A 26,974-nucleotide genomic window follows, 5' to 3' on the forward strand; every position below is an offset into this window, starting at 1 on the left:
TCCAAAAAAGTGCAATTGTTATACTATGCATAATAATAGAGCCTAATGGTTGAAACAGTCAGGTAGTAGCTTCAAAATTCACTCCATATATTTCAATTTTGATAAAGAGATGGTATAATTAGTCGCTAACCTCTGTACACGAACAACAAATATAACTTAAAGTCAAGTATATGAGCGTGAACATGCTTACTTCTGAGTTACATTATTTACTAAATTAACAATGAATAACCAGTATGCCCCTATTTATATATTTAATATTCATTCCATTTACAGAAAAAGAGGATGATCATAACAAAAAGAAAAAAACAAATTATATATTTATTTACAAATTTTATTCATTGAATAAATTCAATAAGGTGATGAATTAACAACTACAGGGAGACGTTTAAAAACAATTCACTTCATTTACAGTTTCATTAAAAAATAAACGATCAAACGAAAAACGTACTAGATCTATTGTTTTATATCTTTGAAAAGTAATTAATTCAGAAATTGATTTGCCAATTGCTATAGCATGTTGTGTACCATGACCACTTGAACCATTGCAAAAATACATGTTTGTATGAAATGGATGAAAACCAGTAATTAAATTTTGATCCCATGTATTATAATCACATACAGATATCCAACCTGAAGTTACCTATTGAAACATTGAATGAAAGTAGACTAATGAATGAAATGATATAATTACATTAAACAGTATTTATGAAGATATGATGCATATATATATATATATATATATATATATATATATATATATATATTTATAAGTTTGTCAAAAGTTTTGGCGTCCAGTATACTAAATTGATTACTGTGCCCCCAAATGCCCTGGTACGCCGGAGAGTGGGGAGGGTCGCTCTCCCTCTCCAAATGCTCTCATACGGCCACGCATATATAGCCTCTGCCAGGGAAGTCCTACTCACTACCTTCTCACACCAGAGGTGTTGTTTACGAAATTGAGAGGACCAAAAGCGAATTTCCGACGCTTTAACCGGGTTGGTGGACACGGAAAGTCCACCTAGCGGAGTTGGAAAACCCTGATTCCAAACCAATGCTGCACATGGGCTGGCTCCAGTATCCTGAGGGAACAAATGGCGTATAAATCAATCGTTGGTCACCGGCTACCATGGGACTGCATCTCCTCACGATGCTCCACTGCCTTGTGGATCAGACCTTTAGGCCAAAGGCTCCGGGTGTGGCCCCCTAAGAAAACCACCTGCTTCGGTTTGGGCACTCGGGCAGTATCACAGCCCTCACACAAATCAAATGAGATTTGTGCGGCGCATATGTATCTGGTGCTTCGTTGTACCAATATTTATGTGTTTAAATAAAATAATAAATAATCACAAAACGAGATTCAATTGAGAAAATAATACGATTTTTTGTTCAGTGCAAAACAGAACATCCTTATCTAAAAATAAAAGTTAAAAAATTCATTTTTTGTTGCTGAACAGTTTTACGATATTTAGACGACTAATTTATTATTCAAAGGATTTAATGTGCTAAGAAAATTTATTTACTCTTAAATCTTCCCAAAGTTTTACACTGAATCACCCTCTTAAATCTGTTGTTACGTTTCTTGTCCAAAAATTTAGCTAATTAGTCTTACATAAACCAATAGATTATAGAATTCGTAACTAATAGATATCGATGTCAGAAAACAGCAAATCGGTGTACTAAACGCATATTTCTATTACAGTAGCTTCAGTTAATATATTAGTGATCCAAGATGAAAAAAACTGGTACGTTTTTTCAAATATTCTAGCATTGGGCAATAGGTGATAAGTATATGTTAAACTAGTTCCTAGAATCGTTTTTATTGTCATTCGATCACATACATATACTATTCTATATATCGTTTCATCAATGAACGACAAATTGAAAAAAAATTTATTGATACGCTCAAAAAACAAACATTAGAATCACGAGAGAAGACACTCTGACGATTTTTGGATTTATCCATTTATATACAATGAAAATACCAGTAAGTTTTAAAATCAACATCACCAATAGAAATCCACATGGGTCACAAAATAAGAATCAGTCATATAAAAAGATCAACCACTTACGATTTTAACATCAATTCATGAGTGTAAAGTGAAGCAATGAACTTAGACGAATGAGTGTATTATTAAAAGACATGATTAATTTACATACGAGATCGATCGGACATACTAATTAACTATGAAGAAGTAAACAACGGCGAAAATCATTTTATTTTCAGACACCTTCAATCTATCCGAATGTTAAAATAACATCGAACACAGATAAACAGAAGCTGTTAAGTAAGAACATATGAATTTAAAGAAGTTATCTCAACAGTTGAAGATCCTGTTTCTGATCCGGAAATAAACAAGGAGTTGATGTTCACTAATTAGTGCCAGGAGAAATATCACATTTAAGCCAATATAAGACTGAAATCCTGTGAATAACTTTTGTCCATTTCAAAATCTTAAGAACCGTTAAGTTCTTATCATTTAAAACTTTTTAACAAGTTAAGACAAAGACCCACAAATTTGATAACACTTTCTTGTCTGTTTTTTGGATACTTCAAAATGCTGAGTCAGAATCCAATGATCAACATTTCCACATTTCATTGATTAATCTATTATATATATACCATACCATAAATATTTAATTGCTAAAGTTCACTAAGAAAACACACGGGGTTACTGTGTAATCTAAGCTAAATCAACAAATATATTCAAATTACACATCTGACATCAGGTGGTGTCAGAAAAATAAATCAATTATATTTAAATCATCAAGTTAGTTACTTCAACATCTTTAAATCCTGGTATACGTTTACACAATAATGGTTGAATATGTTCATGGAAAAATTCATGATTCACCGAATTCTAATATTAAAACAAAAAGAAATAAATAGAAAATGGTAGGTATTGAAATGAAAATTAACTACCAATCCAAATAGTACAATAAAGTTTAATAAGATACAGCTAGCAAGATATTAATTTAGAGATTACACAGAGCAGTTCGAAAATCATTGAACATCAGAGAACTACGACTAGTGTTTTCTACGCACCGAGGCTAAAAGATGAACAACCAAGAATAACCATTCCGTTTTGTATTTATCATTTCGACTGCTCTTGTGGAGTAAGTTATATCGGTCGAATTTCTAGGAATTTACATTTTCGTGCTCTCGACCACCCCTCAGAGTGGCTAAGCGAAGGTTTAGTAGGGAACAGTTCGATATTGGCTCATTTAGTGCAAACTGGTCATAGAGCCAGTATAAGCCAATCTTTTTCAATTATATATCGAGTCAGTAATTTTTTAGAACAACATATATAAGGGAACAATATTGTTTTCGATTCGATTCTCATCAGGCTTTACTCTAATATACGGTAATATTTATATGCATATACGAAATTATTAAACCATTCAAGGTGGTTTAGGAGTCAATGATAACAGTGGAATAGATTACATAAATAAACGTAATAAGTGAAACGTACAAATTAGTAGTGTGATAACAGGTGTACTGGCTGTGATAAGAATAATAAAGGCTTGTATCCATGTTTCGTAGTGGGAATTAGGTCAATAATTTGAAAAATATAGATGCTGAGATAACATTCATAAAAACTATAAGATTATGTAATAAGAAATGTTCAGATAATTGGACAATGAAGCATATATTTGGGAAAAAAATAGGTGAGAGGATGTGAAAAAAATAAACGAGTAAAGAGTATGGAAAATAATGGTAAATAAAATCATTTATTACGGCCATGGGAGAGATAAATGTGTTACAAATTTCTTATGAACACAAAGACTTGGATTGTTGTCTGAAATTCCTATAGTTTCTGCCATGTGAAAGAGACGAGATTGAACCCCATAAGGAATACGATAAATAACTTTAAATGACCTATTTTTGTCTGCTACATGACCGCTATCGATCATCTGTGATAGAATCGAGCTGCGTATTGTCTTGACAGTACCTTTTCCTAACCACAAAGGGAGATGTTTACTAAGATTAATGCTCAGTCAATCGTGACCCAAGCATCCCAGTAGCAACGTCTATGACTGTGATACAGCTTACAGCTAACTCAAATCCCGTAAATAGCATTTATTCCCTTAAGAGTGCAAGCAGGTTTTTCTGACGAGGAACGGATACTGCAAAGCATAGGTCAAAGACTTGATGGTGATTACCTCCAACTACTTAATATTGTTACTGTTTGCGATGTCTTTCTTCCACAGACACGTCGTCCAATCTAGCTACCTAGACGTAATTGGAAAAATCAATTTTTTCGAAATGGAAAAAAGGTAATAAAAATGCCTATATATATTCTTAAAAAATAAATAACTTACTTGTTCATTACAATTATTATTAAGAGAATCAAATTTAGGATTATCGGAATAAACGATAAATTCCCCGGAAAGATCACGACGTTCGATAAATAAACGATTATGATCTATCATAAATGGCATATCTAAACCAGGTAATGGATAATGACCTTCTATGTGACTAAGTGTATTTTTAGGTCGCACAACGAAAATTTGACGATATCTAGATCAGGAGACAATGAAGAGAATGGGAGGAACAACTCATGAATACAACAATGGAAATAGAATATGAATATTTCAGTAATTTGAACAATATCATTGTCTAAATTTTAACCTAAAAGTTTTGACGAACCATCACTAAAGTGGTATTTTAAAATTTTATAAAATTTAAGCATAAACTTTTAGTCTAACATCGCTATCATTTGGAGGAATTTCAATAATGATTAACGAGATGAAAGTAATTCTAGTAGACTTAAAAATTAGCTGTGAAGAATAAAAGATTTGAAAAAAATGTGCATCGGTTCGAACTAGTACAGTTTGTGTCAGCATGCGATGGGGAATTAATTATTAAGATTATAAGTAAGAGAGTTGAAACAATGATATTGATAGCAGTGAAACTTATCGAAAAGATAGTTTGAAAAGATTTTGTAACATTAAAACCAAAGGTTTAAAGAAATAAAGGGAATAAATATATATGGGTCACTGCAAGAGATTCCAAGCGATACTATTCAAGCTGTCTAGTTACAAACAATGACTACCACACAGATCTGACCTAGAGCAAATTCTATGTCTTGATCTAGTTGTTTATGGAGACGTTTCAATTCAAACCTTTGCCACCCAGCATAGAACATTAGAATAGATGGCGACAAAGAGTAGGCAATACATGCTTTGCTTACCTCAATCGATTAAGACTCATAGTTTTATTGATTGATTTACCATCTCTACCTAGTATGCTATGCATAGCCTTAGTAATACTCTCTCGGTGGTTCCACTATATATACACAGTGTTTCACATTTGTAAAGTAATGAGGAAACTGTTATGACACTTTAAAAGCGGATAGATATCTCTCGTGAACTTGTAGTGTCGGTTGCTATACCAGTTCACATAGCTTATTTCTAGCTTCCGGACACGCCAATTTGTTCATCCTCATTGAGTTACATTTTGACTTGTTAATTATTCGCTTTTTAATCCTGAATGTTTTTTATATGATCGTATATGTGTGCATTTCTTATCTCATCCGTCAAATGTCTGTAACTTATTTTTGTTTAACTATAAATATCGATCGACGCTCAGTTAAATTTATTTATTTATTATTTATTTGAACACATAAATATTGGTACACGGGGGCACCACATATATATGCGCCACAAGATTAAATCGAGTTGGTTCACTCGCCTTCTCCATTGCGCGTCATTTTGCTTTGCTTCGCTTTCCAATCAACGACTGTACGGAATATAGGTATTCGAAAATCCATTTTCGTATTTGAATTATTTAGTTCCGTTATTCACCAACGCGATTTAATTCAATGATTATATACGAGGATTGGCGATATGTATATTTCGATAACAATCAGAAACAATCTAATGGAGTCAGATACCGGGTTCACTAAAAACTTCAGGTGGTGGAAGAGACAAAAACCAAACCAGGTTAATGTACCTGTTTTGGAATTCGGTCAGCTAACAACCCAGTTGGGTTAATGAGACTCTTAATGTAAGTGAATTGATAAACGAGCCCAACTACTTTAGTTTCTATGGTCAGCAAAGTTATTGACTTAGATCGGTTCTGCGGGAAGATTTTGCATTTAGAGGGGGAAAATAAATCTGAAAACCTTTGCTTCTTCAGTTTGTATTTATTCAGAGTTTCCATTAAACATGGCAATGTTAGCTGTGTGCTCGAAGTCTATGAGGAAGCTTTTGAGTAGGAGGCCAATCTCTAAAGTATAAAATGACATTGGTGTGCTCAAGAAATAAGAAAAAACAACTATTGACATCGGACTAAAGATAAAAATCACTTTGAATCTCTCCTACATTCAAAGCAACCTTTTCGTACAAAATGTTAAGATCAGATTTCTAACCTGAAGATTCCGTAGAATTTCTGACTGCTTACTTTGGAAATAAATTCCATATGACAACTTATGTAAAAATGAGGAGGACAGGAAAATAATATTTATAAGAATCGAATTTAAAAAAGGAAGTAAACTATTTACAAGTCACCTTGGCTCAACTGGTAATCGTAAAGGAAAATTCTCACTGCCAATTTCAGCCAACCCAGCCACATGTGCTGCCCATGGACCTGCTGCATTTACTACTGAATTAAAACCAATGGAAACATTCGTTTGGTTGGGAAGAGAAACCTGAACAGATGACGATAAGTGGATTAATGGTAAAATTGTATATATTCTAAGATAGGAAAAGAATATTTTATGTAAATGTACGTTTGATTCTTTTAAACTAATCAACTGCAAATATTTTAATGACTTAAATACATTTCTGTAAAGGATATGTCATCACGACTATATCTTCGAAATGGCATGAAATCTGTAAAAGCTTTTCTGAATAAAAATATTATCATCATTATTATTAACATGTGGTTGAGCGATGCTTACTTACGAAAACCATACTACTAACGCAAAGCCCATCAAAGTAGACTAACCAACTGGTCAGTAGTATGACACATTTATATACAGGATATTGAACAATAGAAATAAACATGATTAAAAGTTATTTAAAACAATTAGTTCTGTAGATCAGTCACCAGCCTATGGAGTTTGAACCACGATATCGGGTTTATTTCTTGCCCATTGTATCAATAAAAACTTATTAGGCAAATTCAACAGAGTGATATAATGTATGATCTACCAAGATTATTTATCCTTTTAAAAAGCCAAGTGGAAATAAATGCTGTTGTACTTAGTTAAACTGAATATAAGAACTCCAACTAAGTACAAAAGTGTACGTCAATGCACTTCGTTCTGAGATTATACTCTCAGATTGAGGGTTCGTGACATGACCCAACTGCTGGAGCTAAAGCAGTTGGAGTAGGATTAGAACATGTTTCTCAAAGGTTGAGATTCAAATGGTTAGATCAATAAACCACTGCTCCAGTTCGGTTGAAATTGCTCTTTGTATGCTGTATGTATGAATATGAAAAACGCTGGTATTTTAGCTGAAACATAATGAAAAGAGATATACTATTTGAAAACCAAGGTAACTTGCTGGATAATTTTATTTGTGCAAGATTAAAACAAACAGAATTAGGTGGTTTTACTAAAGCTTACCGTAGCAGAACGTAAAGGTCTACTTGAAACTGGAGGTCTCTGTGGCCTCCCAATGGAGGAAGATATCATCATGAATGGACAAGCATTGAAGTCAGTCACTTCTCCAACAACATAGTTTACTCCCATGAAATGACATTTTGTTTTCAATGCCTTCAGTAAAAGAAAAGGATCAAACCATCCTTCGTTTTCATAACCTAGATGAGAAAGTAGAGATGTTGTTTGTTTGAAAATACGAAGTTAATTAACCGAACTTAATGAGGATTATTTTTGATATGGATCTAGACATACCATATGATAACCTAGAAAGAGAGATCATTCATGTCACATCTTTGACCGATTAGCAGATAATTGATCAGCCTTTAGGTAGAGTACAACTAGGTGAAAACACACCGTCACAGTTGAAATGGCATATGAAAAATATATTGAGAAGTCGTCTTGTGGGTAAATGCCTATTATATCACTCTTGGCTCAGATGTCTCCGTGTATTTAGTGTCAGAAATAAAAAAGTTCGACGACATACAATGTATAGTGACATTTATATCTAGTGATTTTTTGTAACAACAAATTAAAGATCACATATTTTTCCCATTTGTCACACTTTTTATGTAACCACACTTATATTCGATATCTATTGTTTTTCTGTATCAATGGTAAAGAAACGAATACTTTTGTTTGGATATATATAACACGACTTCACTACCGCGATTCTTAAAATATAAACGTTGTATCCGCCGTCTATTCTTCTGCTTTAACGGCCACGTCCTTTGATTGAAGATTATAATAGTATTATAACATCCTTTTAGGCCATTCCACACGACGTTGGAGCTTTGGCCCGGATCATTACTGAATAATACTACTGGATCTAATCTTCTTCATTCTGCTGTTGGTGCCATCACGTGCAGAGGAACCTTTGTTAACCAAGTGAACTTATTTGTGGTTGTTATCTCAGAAAACAGCTTACAAGTAACATTCATTTCATAACATTGTTACCATTTTTGTTGCTCAATATACCTTTTTATAATTTAACTGTTTGTAGTGTTAATTCTTTGGTATATTGTTGGTAACTTTGCGTATTGTTATATTGTAACTAAGCTCTTTCGCTGAGGTCCACCACAAATCTGGTGAGCCCTTATATTTCTCTTTGGAACTGTAATTTTGAGTTCACTTACAAACATTACGGCGCTAATTTTTCGCTTGGTAGTGATTATTTTTTGTATATTTGTAATGTTTTCATCAGAATCTGAAGGTATTAGCCAGGATAACGACCGAACAGAGTTACACGCTTTAAACGTGATAAATGCGCCTCCATTCAGTAGAATAAACCCACGTATATGGTTTGGACAGGTGGAAGTGCAGTTTCAGCGTCGTAACATTCGTTCACAGGAATCGAAGTACTCTTTCGTGCTTGGAATTCTACCGACTGAGGTAGCATCTGAGGTATCAGACCTCATAGATAATGTCCCTATATCAAATGCCTATGATCAGTTGAAACAGGCCATTATTCAACGTACCTCACTTTCGGATGAAAAGAAGCTACAACAATTACTGCATGAGTGCGAGCTAGGTGACAAGTCACCCTCTCAATTATTACGCCACATGAGGCAGTTGGCTGGACCTTTTAAGGTTGGCGATATTTTTCTGAGAGAAATTTGGCTGCAACGTTTACCAGCAGTAGTCCGGCAAATTCTTTGCGCTTCTAACCAACCTTTAGATTTAGAGAGTCTAGCTAGCATGGCTGACAAAGTTTTAGAAGTAACACCAGGCACAACACCCTACGTGCAGGCGATATCACAAACTCCGAACATAGCTTCCTTAACAGCTGAATTAAGCGACTTACGTACACAGCACGCACGCACTGTTGCCAGTCTTGAAAACAAGCTAGATACGTTACAATCAATTATTTCCAATCTCACATCTCGAAAGTCTCGCTCTGGTTTTCGGAGGAGTAAGAACCAAGATAACTCAAGAACAAACGAAAATGACGACATCTGTTGGTACCATAGAAAGTATGGTGACAAAGCTAGGAAGTGTGTTACGTCCTGTAAATTTTTCAGGTCATTTTCCTCGCCAAAAGGTGTCAACCAGACAGTAGTACCGACAAATGTTACTGGTCATGCTACTAGTCACCTTTTCCACGTTCTCGACAAAACTTCTGGCTATAAATTCTTAGTAGACACTGGAGCCGAAGTCAGTGTTATCCCAGTTACGCTAGCCAAGAAACCTATTTCTAAATGTGGAAAATATTCATTGAGAGCAGCTAATAAAACTGAAATAAAAACATTTGGAGAACAACTCTTGACATTAGATTTGGGAATTAGACGTCGACTAAACTGGGTGTTTATTATTGCTGATGTCCGTCACCCTATATTAGGTGCAGACTTCCTAAGCTCCTACAACTTATTAGTCGATGTTAAAAAGCGAAAACTTATCGATTCGTGCACAAAACTCCAAGTTCATGGAATTCAATCGCACTATTATATACATAGTATTAAAATCAACACTCCAGTAAACGACATATTCGCCAATATTTTATCTAAATTTCCAAAGTTAACGAAACCAGATTACAGCGAAAACACCATTCAGCATTCCGTGGTGCATCGAATCATCACCAAAAGCCAACCAGTTTCGGCACGTCCACGTCGTTTACCACCGGACAAACTTACAGCTACAAAAGCCGAATTTGAGCACATAATGCGACCAGTTTTCTTAAAAGAGCAAATTAGCAAGCACCTAAACACATGTAAGTTTGTGTTTGTCCGTGTCGACTCAGTAAAACGTCCTTTGCAACACCCTTATGAAGTAGTAGACAGGCAAGTAAAATATTTCACAATCAAGAAGAATGGAAAAAAGGAAACAGTTGCAATTGACAGGTTAAAACCCGCCTTCATAGAGTCTGAAACACAAGACAGTCGAAAGCCGTCTAAAGGCAACACCAATTGCACAACACAGCTTCCTGCGTTTCCAGATAATTCTTCATCTACTTCTGTGAAATCGCCAACTCATACAATGTGTGATGCTAATGTTACAGCTCCTACAAACTTAGTTCCTAATTCCACTACTTTACCTATTTTAAAAACTACTCGTACAGGAAGACAGGTACATATTCCTAAACGTTATGTTGAATTCATTACTTAATCTTCCTTTGGTCATATTCTGTAGTGTGAGTAAATACCTATATGCTAAGAGTTACTCATGACATATTTTTAACTATAAGTGTATGCGTTTTACATGATGCTCATTATTAACTGTAACGATACCCAACTTCGTTGTATTTGTTCATTTTATAATTGATCGTTTACATTGATATATACAGATATTAAAAATTTTTCCGGTAATATATCAATTTAATTAACGTTATTATTAATAACACTACTATTTTTATTATACGTTCAATTATTTTTGTTAAATTTTCTATATACATTAAAAATAATAAACTAAAATTTTTTTTAACCACAAAAAAAACATTTTGGTTCATAAGTATATATACTTATTAAAAAAATTTTTTTTGATAACCTTTATTTATTTTTTCCTTTGTTGTGTAATGTTTTTTTTCCCTCCAAAGCACTTAGAATTTACGTCGGGCATACCTCCACCGACGCATGCCCTAGGGGGGGAGTTATATAGTGACATTTATATCTAGTGATTTTTTGTAACAACAAATTAAAGATCACATATTTTTCCCATTTGTCACACTTTTTATGTAACCACACTTATATTCGATATCTATTGTTTTTCTGTATCAATGGTAAAGAAACGAATACTTTTGTTTGGATATATATAACACGACTTCACTACCGCGATTCTTAAAATATAAACGTTGTATCCGCCGTCTATTCTTCTGCTTTAACGGCCACGTCCTTTGATTGACGATTATAATAGTATTATAACATCCTTTTAGGCCATTCCACACGACGTTGGAGCTTTGGCCCGGATCATTACTGAATAATACTACTGGACCTAATCTTCTTCATTCTGCTGTTGGTGCCATCACGTGCAGAGGAACCTTTGTTAACCAAGTGAACTTATTTGTGGTTGTTATCTCAGAAAACAGCTTACAAGTAACATTCATTTCATAACATTGTTACCATTTTTGTTGCTCAATATACCTTTTTATAATTTAACTGTTTGTAGTGTTAATTCTTTGGTATATTGTTGGTAACTTTGCGTATTGTTATATTGTAACTAAGCTCTTTCGCTGAGGTTCACCACAAATGTCACCCATGGTGAAGATTCTTGTAATTGACGTCAGGTTCGGAAATGTAAAACTTGATACTGTCGAATCCTTACCACTTAATAATTTTACATGCTAACGTGTAGTGACTGATTCACTAGGCGGTCAATAGCCATTCCATTGAAAGATACTACAGAAGAGGCAGTGGTAAAGAAATTTGTGAAAGGCTCGGCTGGTAATTTTGGAGTTCTAAAAAGAATTACTACAAATAGAGGTTCACAATCCGAAAGTCGTCTGTCTCAGCAACTAGTAGAGTTGTTAAGCATCAAGTGAATACGAACCATAGTTTGCCACCCTGCCACAGACGGGATGATAGAGGCTTCACCGACAACTCAACGTCTCTCCAAAAGCCAAGAGAGGAGATTGCAAATGGGATGTCAAGCTCCCTTTAGTATTATTAAGGATTTGCACAGCCCTCAAAAGGGACATCAGGTGTTGCGCTGACGAGTTGGTTTATGAAACAAAACTGTTTCTCAGGTGAATTCTTTGAAAGTGCAAAAGCTGTTCCAGTAGATATCATCAACTACGTACAGCAACTGAAGTAACAGATGGAGTCCATAAGATCCGTCGCCCCACGAGCTCAGAAAACCAAGTCATTTATGCCTAGGGACTTAGACGACTGCACAGAAGTAGTCATTAGAAAAGATAAAGTACGATGACAATTGCAGGGTCCTTATGACGACCTTTTTAAAACCATGCGAAAATATGGCAAAACAGTCACTTTAGAAAGAGCCAGAAAGCACGATTCTGTCAGCATCGATCATTTGAAATTAGAACTTTGAGCGACCGTCAACGAAGAAATAGTCTAGACCCACAGCAGAACAAACACTAAACAAGCCACGTACATCAAGTATGATTCCTGTTGGGGATGTCAAATCCCCAGAACTTACTTGGTAAATGGCTTAGTTTTGTAATTTTATTTTGAAAATTTGAATTTAGCTGTTTTCGCGCCAAACGCGCTCTTTTTACCTTCGCGTCATATTTCCCACTTGTAAACTATCTTAGACGCTATTGGTCCATTGTTTCTTTGTGCGTGCTATTTACTAATGATGCTCAAGGACAAATTGTTGCTGTATAAATGCGCTTGACTTTTTCCCTTATTCGATTGCTTGTACTCGGTTGCTTACGGAATACATATATATTCCCCTACTTGCCTTCTTCATCTAGTTAGCGGGGCCTGGGACAACAGATTAGAATAGCTTATCGTGTCATTGTGTCATTGGCTTTCGTTCGTTACCGCGGAATCGATTAAGTTTCAAGCATAACAATTCCACACCGAAGCTCGATAACAGTAGAAACTACGACTAGATCAGGAAGAAGAATCAATTGGCCTGATAGATATGTATCAACCATTATATTTATCTAATTCAATTATTTGTTTCTTCTTTCTCACGAACTATTTATGTAACTTTCATAGCATCACATTAAGAAATCAGGCCACTGATTTGTAAACCATTTGCTTTAGTATATAAATTTAAAGTGGTAAATACACATCCTTTTTTGTATTACTGCTTTTATGATTATTATTTCTTGGCTGCACGGATTTTCATTATCCTGAACTCTTAATTTCATGCAGTTGTTTGATGTTAAGTATTTCCATACTTCAAGCGTTCAGCCGATTACATCTAATTAGTTATTTTTCAGTTTGTTCACTAACATCTATGTGAATATGATAATAAAAACATTTCAGCACGTACAAACTTCAGCCAGTAAACTTTATTAACGTATTGCACTCCAATATGACGTTTGCTAATCGGAGTATGTTACAACTTTCTCTTTTTCCTTTCAACAGACATTAACTATCGCTGTCACAATTTTGAACATAGACGTGAAAAAATCACAACAATGTTCTCGAAAGGGGCTATTATGGCAAGTCTTTAACAAGTTTCTATTTTTATGGCCTATTTTGCTTGGTCACACGAGAAAAGTCAAGAAAAGCCCATTATTGACACAGTTATCGTGTACAGGTTTATATGCTCGGCTTTGGGTCACAGTGTGTGAGTATGAGCCAGTGATACATATTACCTGGCTACTTGAGAAGTAAACAGGTAAAGTGGGGTTTAAACCTTTAACTCAGTGGTTGAAAGTCAAGTGATTTAACTAGTTAACCGCTATTTTTCAACTATTACAGCTATCAAACGTATTTAGGATCAAATCCTAAATGAAATATTACATATAAATTCAAATACACACTAACCGTAGCAACCCATTTCAATATCTTCAACATTCATCCATGGCCAACGCGCAGACAGATCGTCTTTGGTTAGCAGTTCAACTTTTGCTCCTAGATCACTATAACAAATGGTAATTAGTAAAGAGACAAATAACAATAAAAGCGTACATCTGTAATAAATGATTTTCTTTTAACAAATCCACATTCTTAGCATTTGCTAAAATTAAACAACCTTGAGGATTGAAACCAATATCTATGTTTTCTATTGGATCTGGACTAAACAATTTAATATATTACTCGTCTCAAACCTTCCACCGATAAATAATTTGAGAGATTTCTCAAAAAGTCAATTGAAAACAATGACATTTGTATATTTTCTGGTTCTGAAAATTGTTGTCGTATAGACCCTAGTCCAAGAACCGTAGCTGACTGACTATATGTAGGATCCTTCTCAACAACAGTGACAGAAAACTTTGAATCACGTCGCATCCAAAAAGCTGTCGCCCAACCTATGATACCTCCACCGACAACTAACACATCTGTATTTCTCGGAACTTGATCTTCTCTATCTAGGTATAGGGTAAGGGAGAAATAGTACATTGACATACATGTAATTTGTGAAGTAGACCAATTTAAAGGAAGCCTTGTGTATGCGCTTCGTTTTTGACTTTTGACAAGGCCAGAAGATACGGCATAGTTAAGTCGATTTAATCCAAACTTCAGCATCTGTGATTTTCTAAAAACTTTCAGAAAAGAATATGCTAGTTGGAATTGTAATTAAGAGAACAAATATTAACCGTGAACAACAAAAAACAATGTAATGTGTCCGGAATATCGGTACTTTCGCGGGTTCTATATCGAGGTTTATCATGATTTTTGGTTTCTTTCTTAGATCTGTGGGGATAACTTAAGAATCAAGGTAATTTTGGTCGTGTTACTGTTGTTGGACAGTACGACTAGGTAAAGCTTTTTGTATCAAGCCCCCAAATGCCCTGGTACGGCAGAGAGTGGGGAGAGTCAGCTCTCCCTCTCCGAATGCTCTCACATGGCCATGCGTATATAGCCTCTGTCAGGGAATTCCTACTCACTGCCTTCTCGTGGCGAGGGTGTTGTCTGCGAAATCGAGAGGATGAAAAGCGAATGTCCGGCGCTTTAACCGGGTTCGTGGACAGGGAAAATCCACCTAGGGTAGTTGGGAAACCCTGATTCCAAACCAATGCTGCACATGGGCTGGCTCCAGTATCCTGAAGGGGACAAATGACGTATGAACCAATTGTTGGTCACCGGCTACCATGGGACTGCATCTCCTCACGTTGCTCCACTGCCTTGTGGATTAGACCTTTAGGTCAAAGGCTCCGGGTGTGGCCCCCTAAGTAAACCACCTGCTTTGACCTGTGCACCCGGGAAATATCACAGCACACAAACAAATAAAATGAAACGACGATAATTACTGAAAATACTATTCTCGCTTCAATTGAAATTCAAACAATACACATTCATTTTTTTATATACTACGTCACTTATCTACTCTTTTTTATTCCCACTTTTTGTATCCTTATTTTTCAACTTACACAGCAGCTCGCCTATGGTGGAAACTCTGTTCTATCCAAACGATCTCGAGTCACTGTCTGGTCGAAAGTGACTGCTTCCACCGAATACGAATACTGAACCAGTTTTTCTGAAACCACGTGCACCATTCAAACTGGTTTCCTTCAACGTTCGCACACTAATGCTGATCGGACAACAGATAGGGTTGGTCATGTCTTTAGAAAGTCTTAATGTCGACGTCTGTTGTCTATCTAAGACCCGTATTCAAGACTCTAGTGAAGTACTACAAGTTTGCTCACCATATGTCGCTTTGAAAAGCTTGTTTTACGTAAGTTTACTCGGGGATCCTGTGGCAACTTCGTCTGGTTTTGCTGAAGTTGATGTCGCACTAAGCGCTAGAGCTGAGGCAGCACTAATCGATTGGATCCCCATTGTCAGTCGGCTATGTGCTGTTAGATTAGAAAGTTCTATCAAAGTGTAAGGAAATCGGTGTGAGAAACGATGTCTTAACATCATCTCCGCCTTTTCTCCGACAGATTGCAGCCCGGATGCGATCAAGGATGAGTTTTACCATCAGTTAACAGTTCTTCTGAAGAAAATGCGTTAGACAGACATTTTAGTACTAGCTGGAAACTTGAATGTTCAGGTAGGGCGTCTAGGCATAGAAGAGAGTCGTTTAGGTGGCCGATGGGGACTCGTTGGTTGTAGATCAGATAACTGGGACCATCTACTGAACCTGTGCGCAGACCACAACCTGTTTCTGTTTAGCACTAACTACAGGCAAAGTCAGCGCCGACGTGTCACCTGGCGCCTTTCCTCTGCATCTCAAGCCTGGAATCGGACTGATCATATTGAGATCAGCTACCGCTGGCGTGGTCGTGCACAAGACTGCCGCTCCTTTTGGAGTACCTATCTGAGCTCTGATCACCCCCTCGTTTGTGCTTATCTTACCTCACTTTTCAGTGGCCAACAAATCCATCGGCCTAAACGGATTGATGTCAGTAAACTGGTTGCAGCTTCTGTTTCAACTAAATATCAAACCGAGCTAGGTTCAAGGCTAGCTAACATCCCACCGAAAAGTATAGATGAGCATTGGTTACAACTGCACGACGCCATGAAAATGGCGAGTAAAGCCGCTTGCAGCTTCGCGAAACGTCCCTCTCATAAGTACTGAGTTTCTTCAGACTCCTTACAACTCATTGAAGCGCGTCGGTCTACTCCGGGTGACAGTGAGTTTGATCACGAACGACGACTGTTGCGTAACGAAATTGGGCAAAGCTTGCGTAAGGACCGAGAAGCATGGTGGTCGGAGCGTGCCAATGAGTTGGAAGCAGCAACTGCATCTGGTAACTGCTGGAAGCTCTTTTAACTCATCCGAGCCACTGGCAGCAAGAAGTCTGGTGTGAACGAAACAATCTGTGAAGATGACGGGATGCCAATAATTAACATCTATCGACATCTTGGACGATGGGTAGAGTTTTTCGAAGAACAGTTCAACTAGTCAGCTACCCGGTGACATCGATCAAACTGTCTTGCCCTCCATGGCCTGTGATAACTGATCCACCTAACAAGGCGGAAGTCCACATAGAAGCTTAACTTCTGAGGCGCCACCAACCATCAGGCTCAGATGATTTACCTCCGGTCCTTTTTAAATATGGCTATCGAACTGACTGAATTACCTACAAAGGTCTGGCAGTTAAAGTGTTTCAACATCGTGGAATGGGTCGATAGTTGTTCTTAACCTTAAAAAGGGTTCACGTCGTTTCTGCAACAACTATCGGGGGATAAGTTTGCTTCCGATTGCGACCAAACTATTGGCTTCCGTCATACTTTGTAGATTGTTCAAAACCCGAGAAAAATTGACTCGCGAGAAGCAGGCTGGATTTCGTTCTGGTTGAGGATCAAATGATCATTTCTTCACTCTCTACCGAATGTTAGAACACCGTCATACTTATTACAGGCCAACAATCGTAGCGTTTCTTGACATTGGGGCTGCCTTCGATTCGTCGGACAGGACTGTTCTCTGGGATTGTCTATTGATGGAGAGTATATCTGAGAAGTTTATTGATATCTGAAAAACCCTATATACAAACGCCTCAGGCAAAGTAAGGGCATACAACCACCTCTCCCCATTGTTCTATCCAAACAGTGGGGTTAGACAGGGTTGCCAGATCTCACCATTCCTTTTCACCTTTGCTATCGATGACGTTCTGGAAACAGGTCTGATGGATGTAGGTAATGGTGGTGTGGATGTGTTGGCTGAAGAAAGACATTATGACATTGAGTATGCGGATGACACCCAAGTCATGCGATCCGCACATAATCAGTTGGGAATCAGTGTCAGTAGGTATGGTGTGTGCTTTGTACCTTCGAAGTCAAAATTACTTTTACAAGACTAGCAGGACCCTGATGTTGTACTCACCCTGGGTAGTGAGCAGAAAGAAGTAGTCAAGAAGTTCGCGTATCTGGGTAGTTGAATAAGTGCTGGTGGTAGCATGGGTGATGAGATCAATTCACGTATAGTGAAAGCCAGAGAGGCTTATGCTAATCCGGGCTATCTTTGGTGCTTTCGTGATGTTAGTCTGGCTGTGAAAGGTCGTATCTACAACGCGACGGTGAAGGCGGTTTCGCTCTAGGCTTGTGAAACCTGGCCTCTCCGAGTTGAGGATGTTAGACGACTCTTTGTGTTTGATCGTCGTTGTCTCCGAAGGATTGCTGACGTCCAGTGGCAACACCATTTTAGTAATGTAGAGGTTCGGAATCGTTTGTCAGGGTACAGTAACGTTAATTCAATTTGTGTCACTATCGTGAAACATATACTTCGGTGGCTTGGACATGCCTTACAAATGCCGTGTCAGCGAATTCCACGTTGTGCATTACTCGTCGATGTTGGAATCGTTTGGAAAAGCGGAGGGGTGGTCAATGTCGTGGTATGAACGAAAGCTGTACAGGACTAGCTTTTGTTGGTCTTTCACGACCCCTTGATTGGGGTTCTAGAGATGGTTCAACACAATGTCTAGAGTCGCTATCAGACATGGCTCAAAATAGAAGTCGGTCATGATCCTTCTGTAACCCTCTTTTACGTTCTTCATAAAAGTGAACGTAACTTCTTTAACTGAAAGAATCCTCCTGGTTGTATTTGTCCAAACTGAACTGTTCCATTATTATTATTTCACTCTCATACACTAATTTCCGTTCGTTATTGTTCCCCTTTTTTTCTTATACGCACCTTACATTCTTTATCTCTGCACATTCTTATTGTTATTATGTGGCGCATATGTATCTGGTGCCCCTTTGTACCAATATTTGTGTTCAAATAAGTAAATAAAATATCAAGAGACATTAAGAGAACAAGTTTGAAAATATTAAGAATTTCGCAATCTTTTTGGAAATCAACTACGCAGTTTTATGAAACTACTTGAGTGAATTGTTTTGCATCTAGTGAGTTAGCCACTGGCTTTTTTGTCGTTTTTATGTATATCAGATCACGATTCGATCTGATTGAACTTAAATTGTTGATTTAAGTGAGTTTTCACCTAATTATCGTAACAACATACTACAGAAGACGAAACTAAAAGCAACATGAAGAGTGAGTATTCGAGGACAGGAACAATATTTTGGAGTGGTTGGTCTCAAAATAGGGGAAAGTAGTCTGGGCGAAAAAAAGCAGGAAGAAATAAGACGAAAAAAAGATGTGGGTACCTAGTCACGGTTCCAGACTTGATGGTATCGTATCTGTTCCGTTGAAGGTTGGTAAATAATTTTACCTAGTGTACGTGGTATGCATATACGGACACTGTTCAAGTTGCACGAGTATCTCCGATGTTGCTTTGCTCTGATGGTGTAAACATTTTCGAAAAATAACAGGAGATGCGGACGCATGTGCAATTAAGGCGAACTTAGATGTTCTGATCAGCTGGATTAGAAAATAGTTTATTTATTTATTTAAACACATAAATATTGGTACAAGGAAGCACCAGATACATATGCGCCGCACAAATCTTACTCGATTTGTGTGAGGGCTGTGATACTGCTCAGGTGCCCAAACTGAAGTAGGTGGTTTTCTTAGGGGGCCACACCCGGAGCCTTTGACCTAAAGGTCTAATCCACAAGGCAGTGGAGCATCGTGAGGAGATGCAGTCCCATGGTAGCCGGTGACCAACAATTGGTTCATACGTCATTTGTTCCCTCAGGATACTGGAGCCAGCCCATGTGCAGCATTGGTTTGGAATCAGGGTTTCCCAACTACCCTAGGTGGATTTTCCCTGTCCACGAACCCGGTTAAAGCGCCGGACATTCGCTTTTCATCCTCTCGATTTCGCAGACAACACCCCCGCCACGAGAAGGCAGTGAGTAGGAATTCCCTGGCAGAGGCTATATACGCATGGCCATGTGAGAGCATTCGGAGAGGGAGAGCTGACTCTCCCCACTCTCTGCCGTACCAGGGCATTTGGGGGCTTAGAAAATAGTTGATGACTATCAACGAAACTAAGTGTGTCTCCATACCCGTAGGGGATACAAAGGTGAAGTATACGATGATATCGGTGCCCGAGTTCCGTTCATCCAATGATCCTGAAGTAACAATGAGCCGCGGTTTTAAGACCACACCCCACAGTAAAAGTTGATAGGATTTAAGAATAGAATCTATTGATTTGGCTACTCATATGCTCACCATAGTGTACACCATGTGAAGAGGATTATTCTTCTGTCCAAGAACAACGTGGTTTTAGGGAAGGCTATAGGAAATCTGAAGCGAGGGAGAGCAGCAGGCCCTGACAGGTTGACCCCTGAGATTTTTAAGGATGGTGGTCCAGTACTAGCAGTGAGATTGACTGAGGTCTTAGGTAGAATCTGGGAACTGGACGTAATTCCATCTGACTGGTCCCAATCACTGATTGTGCCAGTTTATAAGAAAGGACAAAAGTCCTCTTGTGACAATCACAGAGGGATCAGTTTGACTAATATAGTGTCTAAAATATTAGCTTCAATAATACTAGGTCGCCTAACCAAAGCTCGTGAAGAGCAGACTAGAGAAAACCAAGCTGGTTTTCGACCTGGACGTGGTTGCATAGACCAGATATTCACCCTACGTCAGGTCCTAGAACATAGACACAAATTCAGACGTCCCACAATAGTAGTATTTCTTGACCTTAAGGCGGCATTTGACTCTGTTGATCGTGAGGTTCTATGGCACTGTTTGTCACTGAAAGGAGTACCAAAGAAGTACATTAACCTCATAAAGGCTCTCTACTCGAGCACAACTGGTCGAGTTAGAGCCTATGGCGAACTGTCATCAGAACTGATTACCACAAGTGGCGTTCGTCAGGGCTGTCCACTCTCCCCATTCTTGTTTAACTTTGTCATTGACTTACTTTTAGAGATAGCACTTTCATCAGCTAAACCTCCAGGAGTTGAACTTTTACCAGGAGACTCACTTGTCGACTTAGAATACGCCGACGACATAGTTTTACTCGGTGAAGACGCTGACAACATGCAGAGTCTTCTGACCACTATAAGCAACTATGCAGGCATGTTCGGAATGCGATTCTCTCCCTCGAAGTGCAAAATGTTACTTCAGGATTGGGTTGCATCGACACCTGAACTAATGATAGGGAGTGAAGTAGTTGAGCGTGTAGACCACTTCACTTATCTTGGAAGTCTCATCAGCCCTTGTGGTCTGGTATGTGACGAAATCTCAGCACGGATACAGAAGGCTCGTCTAGCTTTCGCCAACTTGCGTCATTTATGGCGTAGGCGAGATATCCGTCTAGCAACCAAAGGACGGGTTTACTGTGCAGCAGTTCGCTCCGTCCTACTCTATGGCAGTGAAACATGGCCAATAAGAGTAGAGGATATTCGTAGGCTACTAGTGTTCGATCATAGGTGTCTTCGAAGCATTGCTCGTATATCCTGGGACCACCGGGTAAGTAATGCAGTTATTAGGAAACGAGTACTAGGTAGGGATGGCAAATCGATTGATGAAGTAGTGAAACTTCATCAGTTGAGATGGCTGGGACATGTGTTACGTATGCCCGACCACCGACTGCCCTGACGTGCAATGTTTCATGGTGTAGGAGTAGGTTGGAAGAAAGCTAGGGGTGGCCAGACCAAAACGTGGCACAAATCAATGAAGTCACTGACAAGTGGACTGGGCCATGTTGGTAGGTGTAGACTACCTGGTTGGGATTCGCGAGATGACAGCAACCGATGGTTAGAGACCTTGAATGACGTGGCTCAAAATCGTTTGCAATGGCGAAGATGCATCCACTCTTTGTGTTCTACCAAATTCTAATCTTCTGAATTCCTCATGTCTTTATCTTTTTCTCTTTCCAAATTTATTTCACTGTACTATACTCCTTCAATAATTTCTTGAAACCCCTAATCTTTTGGATTTCTGATTATACTCCTACTTCTTCTACCACTATGGGATTTGAATCGACAACTGCATCTCTGTGCTAATGTGGTATGGCAACTCGAACTGATGTACGTACGTACGAAGTTCTACGTTGTGACTGACTGACTGACTTAGGGAAGGCCTATCATACTTGGCAAGTCTGATCATTGCAAGAGATTGAGCTGCAGTGAAAAATAGAAATATTCCTGTAGACGAAATTTTCATAGATCTAAGTAAAACCTTTGACAAGGTTTCCCATTCGGGTCTTAAATTAAAACCAGGTTTTAGAATCCGTTATAAGGTAATAGACTGGATAAGTTACTTTCTCAGTGATAGGAAACAACGGGCACGGGTAAACGGGGCTCTACCAGTGTGGGAATCTGTAAAAAGCGGAGTTATCAGATGTACAACCCTCCGTCCTACTTTTTAATTTATGTAAATGACTTATCAATTGTAGCAAATTCATTTGTTCTACTCTTTGCGGATAACATAAAGATTTGTAAGTCCATACACAGACAGAATAACATTACAGGATGACTTAAGTTCAATGACTGAATGGATGGATAGGTGGTCATTAGGAAGTTAACTCTGACAAGAGTGTGGTGATGCAAATAAATAACTGCGACGATTCATATCACTACACAGTATGTGGAGCTGTGTTACCTAAAGTAATGGACTATAGAGATCTGGGAGTCATAATGAACAGCGACCTCAAAACTACGAGTAACTACAAAGCTGCGGTCAAAGGCTTCAGGGTCTTTGGGCTACTCTTAAGCCATTTTAGCACTTGGACAAAGAAATGTTTAGGGTATTACACTGAATTTCGTGACTTCGAACTTGGAATATGAGATTCAAGTAGCGAGTTCTTGTTTCAGGTATGAGGAAGATATGCCAGAACAAGTTCAACAGCAAATGATCAAAATGGTGAAAGGTCTCTCTGGTCTATCTTATAAAGACAGACTGAGACGCCTCAACCTATTACTTCAGGTTACGGAGTGATCTAATATTGGCATATCGTATACTGAACGATGTTTTTGGTATTAATATGTTTTATTTCTTCCTTTGATCTAGGACTGATCATTTGAGAGGACATTCCATGAAAGTTTAAAAACTGAGATCAAATCGTCTACATCTGAAGTTTCGTTTCTCTCACCGAGTACTGAAATGCCGAAACTTTCTACTAGAACACGTGATATCAACAAATTCTGTTGGTATATTCAAAGCGAGACTGAACCTCTACTGTGTTGCAAATTGCAGAGAGTAATATAGGTCGACAGACCTATTATCCTTACTACCGAAGACTGATATAAAATCTTAGTGAGATCCAAACTTCAAAACTGAGTTCAGGCAGCAAGCCCCTGTTTAGGTGGCTTAGATATCTTGGTGGAAGTACGGAGGGAAGTTACCCAAGCAATTACAGAACCTCGGAGTTTACCATACGGTGTCTTGATAAGCTATGCTTCTTTACTCTATCCTACAGTAGGTTAAGAAGTTATCTGATTTCGATGTATAGAATGCTAAGAAATGGATTTTGGCCTGATATATCCCCTCTCTCTCTCTCCCTACCATATGTGAACAACTTGGAGGACTTAGCGGGAGAGTACAAAAGCCAAAAACAAACAAAATACACAAAGTATACAGGTTTTCACACTGAGTAACCAACTATTAAAACCTGTTACTTGAAGAGGTAGTTACAGCTCCTTCAATAAACTCATTCACGAGAAGACTAGATACTTTCCGAAACATATTAGAAAAAGACTAACACAAAATGTATGACTTTCACAAAGAGTCACTATAGCCGAAACTAAAAGGAAGGAACTTAGTTACTGAATGTATAGCTATTCAAGCACTTGGAGTTCGTAACGACATCGAAATTTTGTACACTTACTACACAAAACTGCAAAGAACGTATTTCTGAATTTACTGTTACGTTACGGTTGAAAATCCGCCTGCGCTATTCAGTTCTCAGTAATAAGGCTAGGAGGTTTATCGACCTATATTACTCCCTGCAATTTGTAATACGAGCTCGGCCGTCGGCTAATTCCGGCATTTCACCATTCGTGAAGGGCAAAAGGTGCACCTACAGTCCGTTCTGTTGTGTCGTATCTCCAGTTTCTGGATTTTTCCCTGAGGTTTTTGTTGCGGCTGAGCTTAAGTAGGTGTTTAAGGGGATGCCCAGAAGTATTTAGGATCCTGTGTGTCATTAGAAGGTCACCTCTGAGACGCCCATACTCTGATGGATAAAGGTTTTGTGATTGAGGGTGCTCTTCATATGTCCTGAATTTGATTTCCCGAACTGATTTCGTGGCTCACCGTTGGATACGTTCCAATGTATCCTTATCTTTTTGGAGTAAGGGAGAAAACACTGTATGTCCATACTCTAAATAAGAGCAAATAAATCTGCTGAGGATTACGTGGGAAGTTCCACTGTCAAACTGGACAAAAGTGGGCCCCAATGTTCACAGTGCAGGGCTTGTTCGAGAGGCATTTTTGGTACAGTTGACTTATGACTCTAGATCACGAGACACTAACACTTTTAGATTTTTTCAACTTAGGATACGTCTAGAGAGGAGTTACCTGAGTCGTATTCGAGTCTCCAACATGTCTCAGATCGACCACTTTACGCTCTGAAGTGTTGGAAGTGAGTTATACCAATTTGGAAGTCGAGTCAAATCCTCCTGAAGTGCCAGTTTACCATCGTGGTTTCACACCTCTCTTTAGAGTTTCACATCGTCAGCGTGACGAAATATGTCAGAGGACACTTGCTGAGGAGGGTCACTTATGTAAATTAAGAAAATAATAGGTCCCAGTACTGAACCCTGAGGGGCCCCACTAAGCCATTCCGTAACCTGAGGAAAAGTAAAGTTTGTCCTGTCGGTTGCTTGGACGTGAAGTAAGTCAATCAATTAACGATGACTTGGCACCTTATCGTTTGAGTGTATTGATGAGACGTACATGAATAACCTTATTAAAAGCTTGTAGATGGCGTCGAGTCTCGATTGACTATGATCACCACTACAGCAAGATTACGCGCCCAAAATCGACTTGGTTCCTTCGATAACTCGCAAACCAGAAGGCTGTAACTGGTCCAGATAAAGTATATTTATTGGCGATCTCGTGGTATCGAAAGAATACCAAGATGTACCAACGAGTACAGGCAATAAGGGCAGTGCGTAAGGATGTTCGAATGAACAAGGCGGGCAACCGAACGGAAAGCGATTTTGATACAGTTAAACAACAGCGAGTGCAGTAAAACAATCACTGGTACAATTGCTTATAATAATAATTGTTTCCATTATACCAATCGCATTCTCGTCGGGAAAAGCAGGTCACTACAAGCTTTTGAGAAGTCAAAGTATGCGACATCAACGTTTCCCTTGAGGTCAAGGGTGGTTGCCCGTTTGTCCACCGCGGTCAGCAGGTTGGTTAATCACATTTCCGAATAACCCCAGATCTTCAATGAGGTTGAAGAACCGAGATTCAGTAGAGTTGTCACCAATGTATATGAGTTCAGCGAAGTTGACTTTAAGAAGATTGAAGTCTCCGAGAATCAGGATACGAGTGTATCCGAGGAGAGTAGAGCGGGATAATCCCCCAGCATACGATTGTCGTACTCGTTGTCAGTAGCGAACTTCCTGTAGATGAATCCAACTAGACACTTCGAGGTGTTAGATAATCTTACTAAGTCCCATACAGAATCATCAAGATTGATAAACTTTTGAGTGTACACTTGATGTGCTACAAGGGATGATCGTAGACACAAGGCTGCTCCACCCACATTCCTGTTCTTCTGTCGTCGATAAACGAAGACATGACGAGTATTGCTAGCTCCTGGTCTGTAATTTGAGGAGATTCCCATGCCTCGGATGTTACTACCAGACGAGTATTACTAGCGTTACTTAGTTCACCCAACTGATCCATTTTGTTCGGAAAAGCTCATGGTGTTCATACACAGGTAGTTGGTGCTTTCGATTTGAAACGTGTGAGTTTCTTTGTCCTATTTACCTGAATTAGCGCTATGTGAATGGACAGGCAACCCACTTACACAGGGTTTTCTGAGTTGGTAGTGTCGAATGATTGGGGGCCTGCTAGAGTTAGACGAGAACGATGTGACGAACAGGCTAACTTCGAAGTCACACCTCGCGATCAGCACCTTACGTGGATTACCCCCATCGATGTAACAAGGGACCATGGATGCTATGGAGACTGTACAACACGAAGGACTTTATTACAAGAATATATTAGTTAAGGTGCAACCACGAAAGTACAGAAGCGAAAGTGCAACCACTGCCGCGTGGGCCAGTCCATGGCGTATATTTTACTGATGCGCGTTGACTGTCTTTGGCCTTGACAAGGATCGACGATCTGTTCGATATTCAGTGACATTTCACTGACCCTACAGTAGCCCCTGTCCCTTCTGTGTTCTGTCCTTATTCCAGTTTACCTTTGTGCTTCGTCCTTGCATCATGTGGCCTGTCCGGATGCATACGGATTGCAGTTGATAATCGAGGTCTGTTAGAGCGAAGTGCTTCGAAAGTGGCAGTCATTGGCATCATTTGGGAGGATGAGAATATTATCTTCACCAGTTGGGATCTACAATTCCTGTCCCTCTTGGCTAATCATACCAAATGTTGAGTCGATATGTTCTTGAGCCTCAAGGAGTGTTTTTTGAATTTCAACTATAGAATATCATAGTCTGCATAATCAGGGTTCGTGTTTTCTGGGACACCTTGTACTACCTCGAAGGAACGTGTGATCAGATTCCTTGGGGATGTTCCCGATGCTGTTGCTATCAGAATACCGCATGTCAAGCAGTATTCTTACATCCATATCTGATTTCAGTGAGTGACCAGCTAGTAGGACATCCTCTGCGTTGTCACTGTAAGTGACCGTCGCACAGAGGAGCCTTGGGTGATTTTGGTGCTTGGAGTCCTTCCCCCCGAGCTAGCCATGTCACTATCAGAGGTTCTGTCTTTGGAAGTTTGTGCTTCCTGTTTAACTCTTCTCAGGGCATCTTGTCATTTTTGTCCTGCAGACTAAGAGGGAGGTAAGAG

At 38.7% G+C, this 26,974-nt stretch overlaps 1 protein-coding gene across 1 annotated transcript; it reads right to left on the minus strand.

Annotated features, from left to right (window-relative positions):
* Nucleotides 1-379: 379 nt before the first annotated feature.
* Smp_089880 (putative fad oxidoreductase) lies at nt 380-23,871 on the minus strand. The gene is made up of 10 exons (XM_018796116.1): nt 23,809-23,871; nt 14,587-14,721; nt 14,287-14,547; nt 14,147-14,249; nt 14,003-14,097; nt 7,575-7,768; nt 6,511-6,650; nt 4,321-4,519; nt 2,778-2,858; nt 380-640 (listed from the first exon to the last, which is right to left on the minus strand). The coding sequence occupies exons 2-10, from the start codon at nt 14,702-14,704 to the stop codon at nt 386-388; spliced, it is 1,446 nt and encodes a 481-aa protein (XP_018650361.1). The 5' UTR covers nt 14,705-14,721; nt 23,809-23,871; the 3' UTR covers nt 380-385.
* Between the last annotated feature and the right edge of the window lie 3,103 nt (nt 23,872-26,974).

Source organism: Schistosoma mansoni, chromosome 2 (genome assembly GCF_000237925.1).
Source record: "Schistosoma mansoni strain Puerto Rico chromosome 2, complete genome".
NCBI classification, from domain to species: Eukaryota; Metazoa; Platyhelminthes; class Trematoda; order Strigeidida; family Schistosomatidae; genus Schistosoma; species Schistosoma mansoni.